Raw genomic sequence first — 19,444 nt, forward strand, 5'->3', positions numbered from 1 at the left:
CTGTTGCTAAGTCTTCTCTCCTCTTCCTTGGCTATGCCCTTCTCACTGATCTCTTCCTTCTTTTACCCGCAACTACTACTTTAGTTCAAGCACTTATAATTCACTTTGGGACTCTTTCAAAGATTCTTTAACCAGTATGTATGTCCCAACATACTGATCCACTTAGGAGTTCTACCCTCACCTTGCACGTTCCCACCATCATGTCTCTTTTCATACCATTCCTCTATTTGCGAAGTATTTGAATTTGTTGAATTCCTGTTTGTAAATCTTTAACCAAAAAGAAAACAGAGGAAGTAACATAGGAAGAAAGAGAAGGAAAAGAAAAGTCCCTGATGGTCTGGGACTCTGTGTACCTGCCCTGGTACAGCAATGAGTTCTGTGCATGTCTCTCTGAGATGTAGAGTGCTTGGACTCAACGCCTTATGATTCTTGGTATCCTTAGTGTTCAGTCCACCAAATTGGTGCTCTCGCTGAAGAACTGTTGAATGAATAAAATGGCCTAAACCCTTTTACACCAAGTTCTAACTGCTCCATCCTTTAAAGTCTGGTTAGTTGAGGCCTCTCTTCTTCCACAAAGTTCTCTCAGTCCACTTCAGCCAACAATCAATTCCAACTCTGAGTTCATGGCAAGATGACTTAGAAAAGGTCATTAGACAATTTCTTACGAGCTGCTTTGTAATTTTTTCCTCTACAGTTACCTTGCAGTTTTAATCTTTTGTGCATTCACTGTATGTCTCCTCAATTCAAATATGCATTTATCTGGGGCAGGGACCACATTTTATAACTATTTTGTAATCCTCACAAAGTCTAATAAATGTCTGGTTGGTATGAAAAAGTAAGAGATCCTAACACTATGTCACTCTAACTATTAGATGTTATCAACTTAAGGACTGAACCAGGTCAGAATATGCTGCTAGAAATGTGCAGTGTACAAAGTAGAGATGAAATTACGGTCTTTTAAACTTTACGAAACTGACGTACTGAGGGGAGGTGAAGTAAAGCCCGAGAAAGAATTGGCCATGATGTAATCTGCAATCTGTTGTAATGCTAGTAATCCAGTTGGATTGTGGCCTTTCTTCATCTGTTCTTGAATAAGGCATTCCAGGTCTTCCCGAAAGGCCTGTAATACACAAAAATAATCACTGAGCACATGCATCTCGCTTGGAGCAGAACGACCCAAACATAACTTGCTCTGATGTAATCAGTCTTCTTCCCCCATCCCTCTCTTGAATAGCTTTTATGTACATTATTTTAAAACAAATATAAAACACAAAACAATAAAATTAAAACACTGGAAGAAGAAGCAAGAAGCTTGCTTTCAGGGGAGGGAAAATCATTAGGCATTCTTAATCTCAAAGCAAATGAGCTATTACAACATCTATAATAGACAGGTATAGGTAAAAGCAACTTTGTTAATAATATGCAACTAGAGCACCAAGTACAGACTGATGTAAAAAGAGACCCATTCCTTGCCTAGCAGCTCATTATCTAGGTTAGGATAGAGTTCTTATCTGAATGGGGCATGACTCTGACTATAGCAACTCCCAGCAAAAGTTTTCACTAAGACATAGTAAATCATGGCTTCCATTTTACGGTTTCCATGGCAATTCCGTAGCTCTATAAACTCTGCAAGCAAACTTATAAAAGCTGAGAGCTGATTACTCCCCTTATGCAACACTGTGCTAAAGAAAGAACTTTTCCCCCCAACTTTGGGTACTGTATGTTCCTGTTCTGGAGCGCTGCTTCTCTTTCTTTTCTTTTTTTTTTTTTTTGCGGGGGGCGGGGTATGTGTGGCAGAAGCAGTATTTATATAAATAAAAATACTGAACATTAAGAGAAAATTTTCTATTCCAGTAACCCTTGAGTTGCTAATATGATTCATCATTTGAAACATCTCCCAATCCTTCACATTAGTTGAAATAGCTGGTTTTGTATTTCTATCACACCCATCCAACACTTATTTTATTAAATTCATCATTTATTCTCTTGCTCATGTTTATATTCATTCATCTTAAACATGAAGACTCTTGCAATATAAACCATCTAGACCTTGCTCTTCCGTTTGAGATTGGTTACATGTATAGCAGAATGCCCTGCTGGAAATTAAATTCAGTTTGTTCCCACTTCACCTAAGAGGGAGAAGGCAGAAAACTGCTTTGGAAACATTACCTCCAAGAGGGGTAGATATAAACACCATGGAGATCACTGGGAAATCCTCCTTAGAAGAGTGACTCTCCTTCAAGTCGCTGAGAGTAGCCCTCCTCTATAAGGCTGGAAATAAGATCTCCTGGAGCAGTTGCTTAGACGTAGCTTTGCTTAGAGGATGGCTGAACACCTCTGAGGTTTTCAGAAGGAAGAACTTTTAAAAAAAATTTAAATAATGGCAGAGAAGCCCATGGTGAAAGTGGAAACGTGGTTGTGAGGCTATGAGGTGGTAGTACATATTAGAACTAGTACTGACTCATGCTCGTGTTGCTTTTAGAAAACTTTCTGCTCATACAGCAAATGGATGTTTGAATGATTAATTTTAAAAATACTAGTTGTGACCATATTTGAATTCTGAGTTCATAGAGCAGTTTATACCAGTTAAACATGGTTTTTCTTTTACAAATTCAAGGCTTATTAAATGTAAATCCTTAGCATAATTATAAAAAAAATTCTAAACATCTAATTCCATTGACTTTTATCTAGTTCATTTAAATACATGATTTAAACCGGAGAAACTATCGTATAAAATATTCTCTACAAAGACACATTACATTTATCAGAAAACTCCATTAATACATGTCTAAGACCTTGTGAACATAAAATGGTTGTGAGCTGCATATAAGATGGATGGACGCATTCATACTGATGAATAACATGAGTGTTTTACCATGTTTAAGGCTGAAAGGAAAAGAATCTTCCAGATATACTCATTTATCTTTATATAAGCTACAGAAAACTTCTAGATACCTGGCAATGGGCCAAAATGCTCTTCTGAAACTTTATCTTCCCTTCAAAACCAAACTCTATTTAAACCTTCCACAGTTCAAAGCAGCTATAACCAATATTCTTTGATTCAGTGCAAAAAAAAATTTATACCTACTGTATGTATCACAATAGCTCTAAGAAGTAGGCATAATTTATTTTATTGAATGCACCTTATGTTATTCCAGGAAGAATTTAAGGCAGATTCCATAGATTAACATGACACGAAAATAAATTAAATATAGGTAAGAAAAATCAAGCTAACGAGAAAATAGGCATATGAAGGTAAGATAGAGCCAGGAATGAGGTTAAGATACAAAAAGCATACTATAAAATTGTATCATTTGCTAGAGATGGGCCAACTTTTATCTAAAGTCTCCAGCAGCCAACATGAATCAACACAATCGCTCAATATGCTGGTTTACAAGGGTTTTAAGAAAAAAAAACAAAACCCAACTAGTTGCTCAAGAGAATCATGACTATTTATGACCCTGATGAGAAATTTTTGCTGGGTGGATTGAGAAAGCTAAATAAGAAAGGTTGAAAAATTCGTTCACAGAGGTCACAGAGCTGGTAAATGTCAGAGGCAAGGACTCAGGTCAAATGCTTTTTTTATCAGTGAAAATGCTTTTTTTACTTCCATTTATCCCATAGTATGGTGAGTACCATCCTAAAGCTCTGAGATGATCCATGGTGTCACAGAGGAATGTATAAGCCCTTCTGAAATTAATTAAGAAAAAAATATGAATTTCCCCTTTAAGGCTAGTGAATTGCTTCTATGCAATATAGGAGAAAATAATTTTCAAAGTAAATGAAATGTCCCCAGCCTTTTTATATAGTTGACAGTGCCTCAACAGATATGAATTCTTCTATTCCAAAAGATTTAATATTTTTTTGTCATGAACATTTATAACTCAGTTATTATGTTTCAAATATTTCTGAAATATTGTTCAGATAATTACCTAAGCCATAAAACAGTCAGTATAAAATTTACTAATGATATAAAATTGTTTCAGCTGGTTTTTAAAATTTATCAGTAAACTTAAGCTTTCGTTAAAATAATAAAAATTTTGCTTGTCTTTATGGTGGATAGTTAATCATATTCCTACTAAAATTCAATGATAATAAAATAGTCCTTTACAGTTGATTCATTTGAATCTCACAACAAAGTCCTGAAATAGGCAATGACTTGCTCACGGTTACACAGCTAACAAGTAAATGGAATAAAGATTCAAATCTCGAATTCTCAGTTGGGCACAGATATTTGCCTAATTTTATCAGAGATGGGCTCTATCACTGAAACCAAACACAGGCATACCTCGTTTTATTGCACTTCAGTTTATTGCACTTTGCAGATACTGTGTTTTTTACAAATTGAAGGTTTGTGGCAACTCTGAGCCGAGCAAGTCTATCAGTGCCATTTTTCCAATAGCATTATTTTAAAATTAAGGTACGTACATTGTTTTTTTAGACACAATGCTACTGCACACTTAATAGACTACAGTATATTGTAAATATAACTTTAACATGCACTGGGAAACCAAAAAATTCGTGTGACTCACTTTATTGCAACGTTTGTCTTATTACAGTGGTCTGTAACTGAACCTGAAATATCTCTTAGGTATGCCTGTACAACTAATAAGGCAGCAGGTGTGCTGTGATCAGAAATATGAGTAAACCTCTTAGGCTAGATTAGAGCATTAGGTTATAATGATAGATAAAGCAAAAAAAATTATACAGCAGATCTTGGAGTACCAAAACTTGCCCTCTTATAGCTAGGAATTCTCCCACCAAAGCAGAATGAGAAACTCACTTATAAGCAGGGCAGCAAGATCACATGCTGGGGCTTCTGAAGTCAGATTAAACCAACAATTCCCTAGGGTCTCTACTAGAGAAGAGTCAGGTTAAAATATCAAACAACACATACACATATGTGGTTTTACAGCATAAACCGTCTTCCTTCTCAGATAGAGAAGAACAGAGAAGAGAAGGCAGTTCCTGAACACATGAATACATGAACATGAATAAGGCAGAGTGCCATCGGGGTGATAGATTCTTTAAGGCCTTCAAAAACCAAAATACAGTCTAATGAATTATGATTATAATCTTCAAAGTGTTGTCACAAAAGCATAAAAATGCTTTAAGTTAGTGATATTGTATTTAACCCTATGTATACATTTCCACAAAAACAGTTGTCTACTATGTGCTAGGCACTGCACTACATGCTTTTATGTTATTTCATTAAACTGTCACAACCACCATGTGAGGTCCATTTTTACCAACAAGGAAAAGTGAAGCTCAAGTTAAGTGAGTTTCCTAATGTCACATAGCTATTAAGTGGTGGTGAGCCAAGATCCAAAACAAACACTATATGCATATATGCATGTATAAAACATTTATATAAACACATTAAAACTGGAAATGATGAGAAAATGGGCTGACCTCTAACTTAGGTCACAATAGTCTGGTACTGCAGGATCTCTACAATCAGTTAGGTCAATTTTTGGCTGTATCTCCCATTACTACCTCATGCTCTGGTAGCCTATGAGGTTTGCTGAGTATTCTCTGATCACAACTTGTACTTTTCTATCCTTGCTCACTGTATTTCATCAAATGGAAATGCTGGCTTCTACTGTTCCTCTACCAGATGAATTCTTACCCTTTACTCAACACTCGTCTTAAAATGTCACCTTCTCCTTGAAGTCTCTCCTTTAATCACCACAGTTAGGAGGGATCTCCATACTTCTTCTCTTCTCACCCCACTTTGAATTATTTTAACATTTGCCTATACTACAATTAGGGTAGCTACCATGATTGTGATTTATTTTTCATACTCTACTATACAGTAATATCTGATGGCTGGGACTGTGTCTTTCACACTTCTAGAGTCTCCTGGACACAATTATTCAGTGCTCAATTATTATAATCGTAAGTTAGAGCTTCTTTTCTATATTTTCCTAGATATAAGGAAAGAATGCAAAGAATCTGATCTCCTCTTGAGTTAATGATAGCAAAGATCCATTTCATAGGTTATTAGCACTGGAATCTGAAGTTCTAGAAAACAGTCTTAACAGTCTGTCACTTGAATGAGAAACTCCTCCTGTGTAATAAGGCTTGTCCATCACCTAATGGGAGAAATTCAGTTTTTTAAAATAAGAAATGAATCTTCACAGAAGGTTATACATTTTTGAAAAGTCATTTAATTCTTCAACTCAAAGAAAATCCTACTTGAAAACTTGGTTTGTCCCCAGAACATTATAGTTTGGACAGCTCTCTCATCAAACACATGTCCAAAAAAGTGTGGTTAAAAAAAAAAAAATCACTAGGTGAAAAACAAAATGTTTAAGTTAGAGAGAGGGTGCCTGCCTTTAAAGCCTTCTCTGAATCTCACCCGTTTCATTTGATACTTCTCCTGTCAATGTTGAAGGAGTGATCCTGTAAACTTTGAATTCATAAAGGTATGGATAAAAATAAACTTGTAAAAACACAAAAGATTCAGAGATTTGAGATTCACGTAAGGTCAGAGTATACTTTAAGTATACTCTTAAAGTATATACTTTAAGTATATACATATTCATGTATACTATACACCAAAAGTAGGAGTAATTTGAAACATCAGATCTTAAGGCTTCTGCATCTAAGATCAGAACTTTCAGGAGAAAGTGGCAATAGATGAAAGATTTTTTATTTTTAAATCACAGAAAAGAGAACCAATTTGATAAAAGAAACTGACTTGATGCGATTATTTTGGTTAAGGCTAAAAAAAATTACATAGACTGACCTATAAGTAACGTCTAACTTACGAAAATCAGTTAACAGAATACTGATAAGTATCAGAACTGGATTTTAAATATCCGCATCTGGATGTTCTACCTCATAATAATTACTAGAAAGAAAAACTGGAGCAAAAAGAAAAACAGATTACGGACTTGCTGCTCCCAAGGCACCCTGCAATTATGCTCTTAGATCTCTCCTAAAGTGGGATTAGGAGCATAACAAACTTACTTAGAATTTCTCCATTAAGAAATGTATTCATTTGGAAATAGATTACCACTGGTCCTGTTGAAAGGAGAAAACACAAATAAACCAAATTTTCTTCTGGATGATCTTTCTCCTCTATCTATGTGTCTCAATTAATATAAAGCTAAAGGTTAGGATAATATCTTTTCTTAAAGCTGGTATAAAATAAAAATGCAAACAAAGTTAATAAAGAATACTTGCATCTGCAACTTCCGAAGTGACCAGATAAATCATGGTAATTTTGACCAACTATTCTAACTGAGGTGATCTGTTAACATTTTAGGCCTTGATTACAGTGATATTCTAACATGTATATGGCTTTGAAGTTTCTGCTACCTTTAAAATAAGTTTGAAGCATTACACACTGCCCTTTTATTAAGAAATGTTAGTGTGTCATGTGCCTGAGCAATCACCACCTACACTCCTATTGTCCTATCTTTCAGAGTAACATTACACACTTCTGTTAACAAGTCTAAATTGCTTCTTAGAGTGATATGGCTTAAGAACGTTCATTCTTTTTCTGAAACCCACCAACTGATTGTCATTTAAGCAGTCAAGTTCAGTAGGAGCTTGCTGGACAACATTCAAGTGTTTAATGACTCAAAGCCCACTCAGCTATTCATATATCCATCCATCCATGTATTCAGAATTTACTAAATATCTACTATGCACAATGTGCTGTTAGTTTTCAACTTACATGATTCTTTAACTTTGATGAGGTCCATCATTTAATTCTAACAGTTTGCCCTGGACACTTCATTCCGAGACAAGGGCAATCATATATATGTCATCAGAGACATATATATGAGGAATATATTGGTCAAAGAAAACTTATGGATTCTCCCTAGTGCATTAACAAAATCTCTAGCTAAACAAGTTTACTCGCCAGCCCTTAATTTCTAAGACAAATACTTTCTTAAATTCAAAAAAAAAAAAAAAAAAAGACAAAAGGTCGTGAAATTCCTAGAAAGAAGTAATAACTTGGAGTTAGGATGAGACAAATTGCTCGTATTTTCTCAGCTTAAGGCAATAAGGTGTCATGCTTGTTATCCAAATTTACAGACACCAAAATGTCTTATGATTCGAAACTCTTCTTGAGTTGGGTTGAATTAACTTGAGCAAGAGAATTTGAAGAAGAATGAAACAATAATATATGAGTGGAATTTTTTCATAGTTATTGAATGCTTTAAGTGGTACAGCCTAGTGGGTAAGGGTGTGAGCTTTGGAGTTTACATACAGACCCCACCATTTAACTAAGCTTGTAAAAACTTCTGCAAGGTGTTTAATGCCTCTAAGTTTCAGTTTATTCCACTGTAAACTAGGGATAGTAATACTTCTTTGATTGAGTTGTTTTGAGGATTAAATAGGATTTGATACATAATAGGTGCCTGGTACATAGTAAGTGCTTTAAAAAAAAGTATTATACTTTGCTTTTATTAGTTTCTCTCCTGATTTCCTTTCTTCCCAAATGAACTCAGCAATTAAAATAGAAGGATTACAAATTTGTTTCTTACAAACATGAATTAGTAATACCTTTGATTTTGATCTTTATTGGTTATGGGTTTTGTCTAACAGAATGAACCCCAATATTCACAGGAGACACACAAAGGTTTTAAGAAGATTATATTCACAGAAACATTACAAGCTTGGACTTAAAGAAACAAAGAGAGTACAAAAAGGAAAGAGGTCTTTGAACTCTAAAACCTCTACAAGAAGGAAACAGGGTGAGAAAAATACACAGTTGCAAACACAGGCTACCTTTTAAGGAAAAGGAAGGATGATTCAGAGAGTGGAACCAAAAGCTCAGAGGGCAGAGCCAAGAACTAGGGAGACTGATTCCTACTAAGTAGAAGGACTGAGTCTTCATCAAGGGAACTGCCGAACATTTGCCCAGATGAATTTCAGAATTGCTATGGACCAGTGACTTCTTTGTACTCCCAATTTTCTCCCTTTTTGAACAGGAATGTCTATAGCAGTTATCTTTGCCTGTCCTACCACTGGGTGTGTGTGGGGCAGATAACTTGTCTCTTTAGGTCTCCGGTCTATAGACTGAGAGGAACTGTACTTAAGAAATTACACTTGAGTATCATCTATACCTGGACCATATTTAGATGATGATATTCTGGATTCAGGCTAATGTTGTAATGGGATGAAACTTTTGCAGGGGTGTTAGGAGATGGTGAGTGTATTTTGCATGTGGAAGGAAGGTAAATAAATTGTGGCAGACTGTGATACTTTTAAAATACATTATGATCAGACAGTGGACAATCCTCCCCTCAAAAGGTGGAGCTTAATTCCTCTCCCCTTGAGTATGGGTTGAACTTAGTGACTCACTTCTAACTAATAAATATGGTGGAAGTGATGGTGTTTAATGTCTGAGATTAGGTCATAAAAGGCATTGCAGGCTCCTCTTTGCTCTCAGATACTTCCTCTGGGGGAGAACACTCAAACAGCCTCAGGTTAAGGTCCATGTGGCAAGGAACTGTAGCCTTTTGCTGACAGTCTTGTGAGTGACCCATCTTAAGACCAGAAACTTCCACCCCAGTCAAGCCTTCGGATGCAGCAGCCCTGACTGATGTCTTGACTGCAACTTTATGAGAAACCTTAAGCCAGATCCACTCAGCTAAGCTGCTCCTGAATGCCTGACCCACAGAAATGACAAGCTATTAAAAGCTTGTTGTTTTAAGCTGCTAGGTTTTGTTATTCAGCAATACAGGCCACCATATATCATTTCCTGTGGTGAAAAGTTTGTTGTATTAGAAGAAATTTGAAAGCCATTGTCCTAAAACATGGCAGAAAGACAAAATATATATACTTTTCCAAGTCTTTCACAAACAAGATTTTAAATTCACTAGCAAAGATCTAGGAAAAAAATGATCAATCCACAATTCTTTTAAATTTTCTTTGTTTCTCTCTGGGCTAAAAATTATCACTCTTGCTATATGAACATGGAAATGACAATCTATATACCTGCCCTTTCCCATTCTTTCATTAAGTTCCCCTGGGCATAAGTAAAATGGATACTCTTAAGCCAATCTACAAGTAGCAATACACAAGTAAAAACATTAGGTAATCTCCTCACTGTTATACTGTCCTTAGTTTAGTGGAGAAATTATTTTTTAAAAACCCTGGCATAGAAATGTAGTTTGGTACTTTTTCCTTTTAAACTTTAGTTAGAATTGAATGGTCCTCTTTGGAGCACTTTCCAAAGAAGTCTCAATATGTAATAATCTTGAACAAAATCTGAACTTCATCTCATTCTTTCAGTTACTTTATTCTATATATCACCATAATCCTTTGGCTAATGAGTTTGTTCTTCAAGTGGAGTTTCTTTATAGAAGGAAATATATCTATATAATTAGCATGCTCTTCAAGTATTTATAAACATAGAAACTAGTCTGCATAAAAGAAGGCACTGAACTTTTAGTCCCTCATGATGAATTTTCTGGTTAGTCTCCTTTTCATTGGGAAAAGGTTTCTTTAAGGGTTTATTTAAAGGATAGCTTTACATTTAAGCTATACTTAAATTCCTCAAAGCTTGCCTTGCTTTTATAACTTGTACTTGCTTTTATCTAGGCCACTGATATAGGAGAATTACTCAGGAGTGGAATTCCCCTTTGGCTTTGGACTCAGCCTCTGTGATTAAATCCACAAGGGCACAACAAAAATGATTCACCAGGGCCACCTCAGGCAGTTCTATGTCTTGGTGTTTATTTCAGTACCTAAGTTGGAAATCTAATATAACCCCAACCTGGGCATCGTGTGTCTATGTATGCTGAACTCTGTCTTAAGGGGCCCATGATCTTCATTATACATAAAGCTATGAATTCATTTTGCATGTTAAATCAAGCTGTTCACTCATTTTCTAAAATTTATATGTGACCTTTACAATTCCACTAAAGGTTTGTAAGAAACTTAACAAATCACTTGAATATGATTTACAAAGTCTGGATATTACTGGGCAGACAGAATTTTCAGCTTGAGTTAAGGTTAGAATCCATGTTTAATCTAGTTAGTTTGGTACGTATGCACATATGTGTGCCTACATTAGGTGTATGTAACATTAGGCTGCCAGATCACAGACATCCTCATGAACCTTAAGTCTTCCTACGCTGCTCTGAGTGTCAAGATACCCAAAGGAAGAAGAAAGTATGTTCATGGGGTGTATCTATTTCTTGGTTCCTAACACTTCACTCATACCTTTATTTTCTTCACAGATATTCAGTCTGTAATGGGCATCCTTGAGTTCAGTAGCATCTTTTGCCCTCCTTTAATGAAACATTACACTCAGAAATCACTCAAGAAAATTTATCCCACCAAGACGATACTAGTTTATTATTAAAGCCTTGTAAATTATATTTATAAATTAGGTGCTTATTTTGCCTCTGAAAGATTGGGGACAACTAGTCACTCTTCCTCCACCCCTCTTCTAACCTGAGAGTATCATTGTATTAAGGTTTCCAAAGAGGAAGAAAAATTATAGCCTTCAAATTATTTTGACTCACCGGACTTTGCAAGATCTGAGTAACTCGTTTCCTCTGCTCCATCATATTGAAGTCTTGCCGTAGATCAGGAGACATGTTCCTCTCCCTTATGTATTCTGGGTCATTTTCATTGATGCGGTCAAAATACCTCTCTTTGTGAGGCACGCTGGGAAGAGGAGAAGTAGTGACCACGCCTTGGCTAGCATCTGAACTCATGCTTCAAGTCTGCCAATTCTCCTTGCTATCTGCATTAATAAACACAAAGTAGGACATTCATAATAAATTCATTATTAAATTCAAATTTTACATAGGTCATGCAGCACTTTTTTTTTTTTTGCCCTCAGAGTAACAGTGGCAACTTTCTTTAAAAAGTAGCTTTTCAAAAAATATTAGAACAATTTTTTAAGGTAAAAATATCTTAGATTACAATGCTAAATTGGAAATTGATATTTTCAGAGCTAGTGGAAACTTGTGGTTCAGTCATAATAATGTCATCAACTGCTATACGAATTTTTAAAAGGAGCAATGATCAAAATATCCAAAAGTAAAATGTCACACCTAAGACAGCAAATTTTCACAATTAGTGATTACTGTTAGTGGAGATTTTCTCTTTCCTCTCTTACTCATGCTTTTACGTTAGACCAAACTCTGGCCATATTTAATGATCACTATTTTATAGTGAATGTAGTTTTAGTTTATTAACACATGAGAGAAACACAGTTGTAAGCTTTTCAAATGATTCAATAAGTTCCAGGGAAAGTGTAGGAATTACTAAGTTTGCCAGACTATATAACTTTAGCAGATAGTGCTTCAAATCCAAGTAAGAAAAAATAAAAAGCCATTCAGAAACCACAGGAACAGCTGATTCATTTAATTATTACTGACACTTAGGATAATCCTTGACTTTATGCCAGGGAAACAAATTCATTTGGGCTTTGCTACAGCTGAGCACCTAAACAACCAACTGTAGCTAGATCAACAGGACAGTTATTTAACATCCATCCCCAGCCCCAGGCTGTGATGGCTTGTGCTAGAAGTTGATGAAGTCATCTAACCCGGTGCTTCTCAGATTGTCTGTGGTGAAGGACTTTCTCCAATTTGCTGTAAACCAGTATTTTTGTAAAATACAAAATAATGCATTTAGATGTCACGGCAATGTCAAACTGCACGAAGTATCTAAACACTTAATATTATATTCTGTACTTGTCACGGACTGCAGTCTGGAGACTGGCACCGGATCCTGGACCACACTTAGAGTATCACTGACCTAGCAGAGAGTAACAGACACTGCACACTGAAGGAATGCTTCCTCTAACTTTTAGATGTGATTTGGCAAAAGCCTAAATCAAGAGAACAGGACACCACTGATTAGTGTATCCCTTTACCTAGTTGTTCTTTTGAACTGAATGTAGAAAGTGCAAAAAATGTGCAACAAGGAAGAATAAAAGGAAACAAATTTTAAAAAAGAAATCGTAAAGACGGTTTTGCTTAACACAATTTTCTCTACAGGTGGTAACAAATGCAACCTGTTCAATATAAATGACTGGGTAACAGAAAAAAACATTCTCACTACAAAATGGTATTTATTCAACTGATTATTTGCCTAGTAAGAAGAATCACTTCATAATAAGGGAAATTAAATGTGAAAAATTCCAAGTATTCTTTTTCTATTTATGTAGAAAACTAAGGGGAGAGAAATATCTGTGGACCTGAAACTCTGCAGATTCTTCACAGTCTTGGATTCCCTCTCAGCAGAATAGTTTCTAGGTAGATCCAGAAGGGAAAAGGCAAGGGCCACCTTTTTCTTAGGGATCTGAATCCCTGATAAAGACCAGAGATACCTGATCTCATCTTTTAAGCACAATGACAACCAGTGAGGTTACTGCATTTATCTCTAATAATAGTCTTCTCTGATAGAATTCATTTCTAAAGCTGCCTTGACTCAACTTAGCCCAAGTAAACTCACTGCAAAACATTAAACATTCTTGCATTAATTCTGGTCCTGGAAATGTAAACTTATTCTGTTAAATAATTTTTGCAAAACAATGTTAAAACCGTTTTCTCTTACTTGCCAACATCAATCTCATGCAGAACATTCTAAAAGCTACCTAAATTATTCCAGTGTACTACCCCCAAAATTCATGAAATATGGTTAAAAACACTTTATACCATATGGCTTTAATGAAATTCTGATTTTTTGACTAGAAAGCAACTAATCAGTGAAGGAAATGTGAAAAATAAGCTTTTCTATAACTGAGTCTTCCACATCCTAATTCATTAATTTAAAAATTGGGAGGAAACACTCAACTAAAGAATGAATATCTGATCATTATATGTGTTCTCCACAGGATACATGGCCATTTTTTCTTTTTAGTATAACATCCACTATTAGTGGAATGATCCTGGCCATATTATATTCTTCCAAAAATTAGGTTTTTCTACACTGTTATTAGACTGGCACTAGCCTATGGTATTTTATTTATTTATGGCTGCGTTGGGTCTTTGTTGCTGTGCGCGGGCTTTCTCTAGTTGCGGGGAGCGGGGGCTACTCTTCGTTGCTGTGCGCGGGCTTCTCATTGGGGTGACTTCTCTTGTTGCGGAGCGCGGGCTCTAGGCACACGGGCTTCAGTAGCTGTGCCTCAAAGGCTCTAGAGCGCAGGCTCAGTTGTTGTAGTGCACGGGCTTAGTTGCTCAGCGGCATGTGGGATCTTCCTGGACCAGGGCTCGAACCCGTGTCTCCTGCATTGGCAAGTGGATTCTTAACCACTGCGCCATCAAGGAAGCCCTAGCCTATGGTATTTATCATCATCTTGCTATTATCCAAAAATGTGGTGCACACAGCACCAACTGTAAGAAACTTATTTTCATATCCAGCTGGATTATCAGCAGTCTAAAGGTCTAACCAATCTTTGGAACATAGTTTTCTTAGAAGCTTTTTATAATAAGGCCATTTGAGCTCCTTAAAATAGTTTACTGCTAGCAGATAAAAATTTCAAGGAGAATGAAAGTTTTTAAAAAAGCAAACAAACAAACTCACATATATTAGTAAATGTCATGCTGCTCTGGCCAAGTACAGACTAAGTGGGTACTCAATAAATGGGACATCAATTAATAAAGAAATCAATTCTGTTTAGTTTACCACACTAGGTCACTGGCTATGAATAAGTCATTTTTAAAAAAGAGATTCCACAAATATTGCCTTCAGTTGGATTTTAACCTATTCCTCAACCTCAAAAAGCTCTATTTAGCCTAATGGAGGAACAGAGTTAGATAATAAGCTTATGTCTAACTGAATTTGCTGATGCTTATAAACTAATTTTATTAAAACACAGCGAAAAGCAAGGAACTGTTGTAGTAGATTCATTTTGTTGTCCCAGCACTGGTTTAAGAAACTGATAATAGAAACATTGATAAGTAAAAGCTTAGAGTTTAAAGAACTCTTGATGAATGCATTTTTAGATGAGTAAGGTAAAGAGGAAAATATATCTAACCACCCATTTTAATAATAAAAGAACGTATTATATACATGTAACACTTTATATGGTTTATACCATGCTCTTACACCTTTCTATCTTATTTTACCTTTGCAACTACACAATGAGATAGAGGTTAATAATCTGGAGGTTCAGGGGATTAAACATGCTGCCAAAAATCACACTGCTTATGTCATAGGCAATATTCAAAGCCACAATTTCTGCCTCCTAGTCCACTTTACAATGAAACATATCATAAAACATAAGAGGGCTACAAAATTTTGAGACTTTTCGTCTACATTCTGTCCTAAATATTAAACAATTCAGAGTTTATAGAATCTGTCAAAATTGAGGAAATGACACCAAAAAGGGGAAATAGGATTAGAAATGACTCAAAACACTCTGACCTTTTTAAAACTTCAAAAGCTCATTATTGAACAGACTTATGGTTGCCAAGGGGGAGAGGGGTGGGGGAGGGATGGATTAGGAGTCTGGGATTAGCAGATGCAAACTATTATATATAAAATGGATAAACAACAAGGTCCTACTGTATAGCACAGGGAACTGTATTCAATGTCCTATGATAAACCATAACGGAAAAGAATATGAGAAAGAATGTATATATATATGTATAACTGAATCACTTTGCTGTACAGTAGAAATTAACACAACATTGTAAATCAACCATACTTCAAAAAAAATTTTTTTTTAAAAGCTTATTTAGCATGGCTTTTTAATACAAGAAGTTTCAAAGTTTTATGTACTTGGAATAAGAATTGAGAATTTATAAGGATACAGAAATAAAGAATAAGAACACTAGTTTGCCATTTTGGTGCTCTTCTATACCTAGATACTCAACACTCAGAGTTTTACACAGATTTTTAAGCCAATCATAAGCAACAACTGATTATTTGCAATTTTACATACCAAATACTACAGACTGAAGTGTTATTTCAAGCCTGGAAAAAACTTAGGATCCACAAGATTATCTGAAATAAACATAATTCAGAAAAAAAATAAGGGAAGCTTTCAGCATTATTTACAACAACCAAGACATGCAAACAACCTAAGTGTCCATCCACAGACGGATGGATAAAGAAAATGTGATACACACACACGATGAAATATTACTCAGCCATAAAAAAGAAGGCAATTCTGCCACTTGCAACAACATGGATGGACCTAGATGGCATTATGCTAAGTCAAGTAAGTCATACAAAGAGAAATACCATATGATCTCACTTATATGTAGAATTTAAAAACATCAGACTTACAGAAACAGAGAGTATAATGGTGGTTGCCAAGGGCTGAGGGGTGGGGGAAATGGGGAGATGTAGGTCAAAGGGTACAAACTTTCAGTTATAAGTTCCAGGGATCTAAGGTACAGCAGGATGACTATAGTAACAATACTGTATTATATATTTAAAAGCTGTTATGAAAGTAGAACTTTAATGTTCTCACCATATCAACAACAAAATAAGTATGTGGTGTAAGGCTGTGTTAACTAACCTTATTATGGTATTTCACTATACATGTATCAAATCATCACATTGTACACCTTAAACATATACAATGTTATGTCAATTATATCTCAATTATATAGTTACCCATAAGACACATATCACCAAATACCATTATGGAAGATTAGGATACCAAAAGGAAAAGACTAAAGAATTTTTACTCAACCTAATAAATTTGCTTATACAATATAAAAATAAGTGGTTTCTATGCTTAGAGAGAACTCCTAAATTAGTCTGAAATAATGATAAATGGGCCACAGTTAAATAACGTGCTGTATATAAATATATGTCAGAGGTCCTCCTTCCTTCCTTCAAAAATATTTATTGAGCATCTACTATGTGCCAGGCCTTGTACTAAAGGTGTGGATGGAATGTTGAATCAAATCCTTCTGGGAGCTCCTAGAGTAGTTCAGAGGTGTCTATAACCCAATGAAAAGGATTCTATCCATCACAAGGGGAAGCTTCCTAGAGAACATAACATTTTCTCACACTAAGGAAGGTACAGGCCCAGGGAAACAGCAATGTGCCAGGGAATAAAGTTAGCAACGGGATAAACAGCACATCTTACAGAAGCAATTGCTTAAAGATTTGGTTAAAAATCAGTCCTACAGGTAACTTAAAGCATTTAAATACATTATTGTTATAATAAAAAGTTACATGAGTTTTAAAGAAACAGGTGAATTTCACACTTGCTTAGAAGGCAATGCAAACTTACTAACAGACTGATAAGGCAAGCCAAGTAGTAATTTCCTACCATTTCTCAGAATTTCGTACAATATCAAGTGAAAAATTGAGTTTCCAAAGTGAAAACTTTAAACTTAATGATTACTCTAGTAATCATTACTTATTAATGCATATACTCTATTCTCCTTCACTAAAAAGTTGACCCAGAAGTTTTTTCATAGTATTTTGTAATAAAGTTCAGCAGTTTTACTAAGACTAGGAAATCAAGTTATTTGATTTCCACTAATTCACCCACTAATGTTACTTTACCCACTAATGTTAAAATATTTCACCCACTAATGTTAAAATATTCTTTTCTGGGAGCTGGGGAATAAAGTAGTCTAAGGAAAATAACAATATTAATAGGCCCCTAAAGATAGCAGCTAAGTAGACTTCTTTAAATAGAAGTTTTCTCCTCAAGCTAGTTTCAAGAGTAAGATTTTAGGTACTTGAGCTTAAAAAAATTCAACAAAAACTAACAAGTCATAAGCAGTATATGTAAAATGGTGCCAGTTTTATTAGTCTGAGGCTGATTTTTCTCAAGTTGTTTTTCAAGCTTCTAAGTCAGAAATGCCACAGAAAATGCATGTGAGTTCACTTAAACCGGGTGTGAAAACCTTTCTACACATTTGTGTCAGTCTTGCCTGACCAGAGCCCTTATTCCATCCTACCAAGAGTTATCGTTCTTAAATTCCATCTTTTAATTTGATCTGATTATGTGTCTTTCTTATAACCTTAAATGGCTTCCTGTCATCCACGGGATAAAACTATTCGTGGCTCACTTGTTTTATCTTTCCCTCATCACCTCAATACATAGAAAATACATTGCTTTGTCTGTAATAGAAACATCCCAGCCTAAACTTTCACAAATATAATATAAAGAAAACCCCAGTAAAACCCACCAAACTATCTTTACAATGCTCCATTACAAATTCTTTTGCTTTTCTTCAAAATTACTGTATACATACAGAAATTCTAGTGATTCTCCAAAAGCTTTACAATATTGTTTAAAATGGCCCTTGCAAGAGAGCCTTCTCAAAAAAAGGTGAAGAAAGTGTACATCCATAGGCAAAGAAAAAAAAAGAGAGAAAGAGAACCTCAACCTAAGTCTTATACCTTATTAAAAAATTAACTCACTTCTAAATATTAACCCAAAAGAACTGAAGACAGGTATTCAAACAAAAACTTGTACATGAAATGTTCATAGCTGCACTATTCACAAGAGCCAAAAGGTGGAAACAACCCAGATGTCCATCAACTGATGAATGGATAAACAATAAATATGGTGTTGCCACATAATGGAATATCTATCCATAAAAGAAATGAAGCACGGATACATCTACAACATGAATGAACCTCAAAAACATTAGCTAAGTGAAAGAAGCCAGACACAAAAGGCCACATATTATACGATTTCATTTATATGAAATATCCAGAACAGGTAAATCCATGGTACAGAAAGCAGATTGATGGTTGCCAGGGGCTGGGTTGTGTGGGGGGCAGAAATGGGGAGTGATTGCTTAATGGGTACTGGGTTTCTGTCTGAGATGATGAAAAAGTTCTGGATCTAGATAGTGGTGATGGCTGTACAGCATTGTGAATGTACTTAACGCCACTGAATCATACACTTCAAAATGGTAAATTTTATGTTATATGTATTTTACCATGATAAAAAATTAACTCAAACTGGATCAAATTAACTCAAAATAGAAACTATAAAGCTTTCAGAAAAAAACAGAAAATCTTCAGGATTAAGGCCCAGGCAGTGTTTATAGATTTGACACCAAAACATGGTCCATAAAAGGAAAACTGATAAATTGAACTTCCCCCAAATTTTAAATGTTTATCTGCAAAAGACCCTGTTAAGAGGATGAAAAGACAAGCCATAGACCATGAGAAAATATTTGCAAACCATACATCTGACAAAGGACTAGTATATATAATATGTAACAAACTCTCAAAACTCAACAGTAAAAAGAAACCAAACAATTCAATTAGAAAATGGGCAAAAGACATGAACAGCCATTTCACTGAAAAGGATACATGGTAGAAAAGCATATGAAAAGATGTTTAACATCATTAGTCATTAGGGAAATGCAAATTAAAATCATGAGATACTACTACACAGGTGTCAGGATGGCTAAAACAAACAAAAAATAATGATAATCTCAGATGCTGGAGAGGATGCAGAGAAACTGGATCCCTCATACCTTGCTACTGGGAATGTAAAATGGTACAGCAACTCCAGCAAACA

General features: G+C 35.3%; 1 protein-coding gene across 8 annotated transcripts in view; it reads right to left on the reverse strand.

The window, feature by feature from the left end:
* ADD3 (adducin 3) overlaps positions 1 to 19,444 on the reverse strand; it is a 123,954-nt gene that overhangs the window by 15,811 nt on the left and 88,699 nt on the right. For 7 of the 8 annotated variants that reach the window (XR_014253468.1, XM_082425145.1, XM_082425149.1 and 4 more), the window contains exons 2-3: positions 11,496 to 11,719; positions 982 to 1,120 (exon numbers count right to left, since the gene is read on the reverse strand). Coding sequence is in view for 7 of the 8 variants with exons in the window: in XM_082425145.1 (XP_082281271.1) it covers positions 982 to 1,120; positions 11,496 to 11,690 (334 nt within the window). In the remaining variant the exon portion in view is untranslated. Of the gene's footprint in view, positions 1 to 981; positions 1,121 to 11,495; positions 11,720 to 15,874; positions 15,914 to 19,444 lie in introns of those variants that run through there. The other variant, XM_082425146.1, reaches the window with a different exon arrangement.

This window comes from Balaenoptera physalus (assembly GCF_965194825.1).
Source record: "Balaenoptera physalus genome assembly, chromosome: 14".
In the NCBI taxonomy this organism is placed as follows: Eukaryota; Metazoa; Chordata; class Mammalia; order Artiodactyla; family Balaenopteridae; genus Balaenoptera; species Balaenoptera physalus.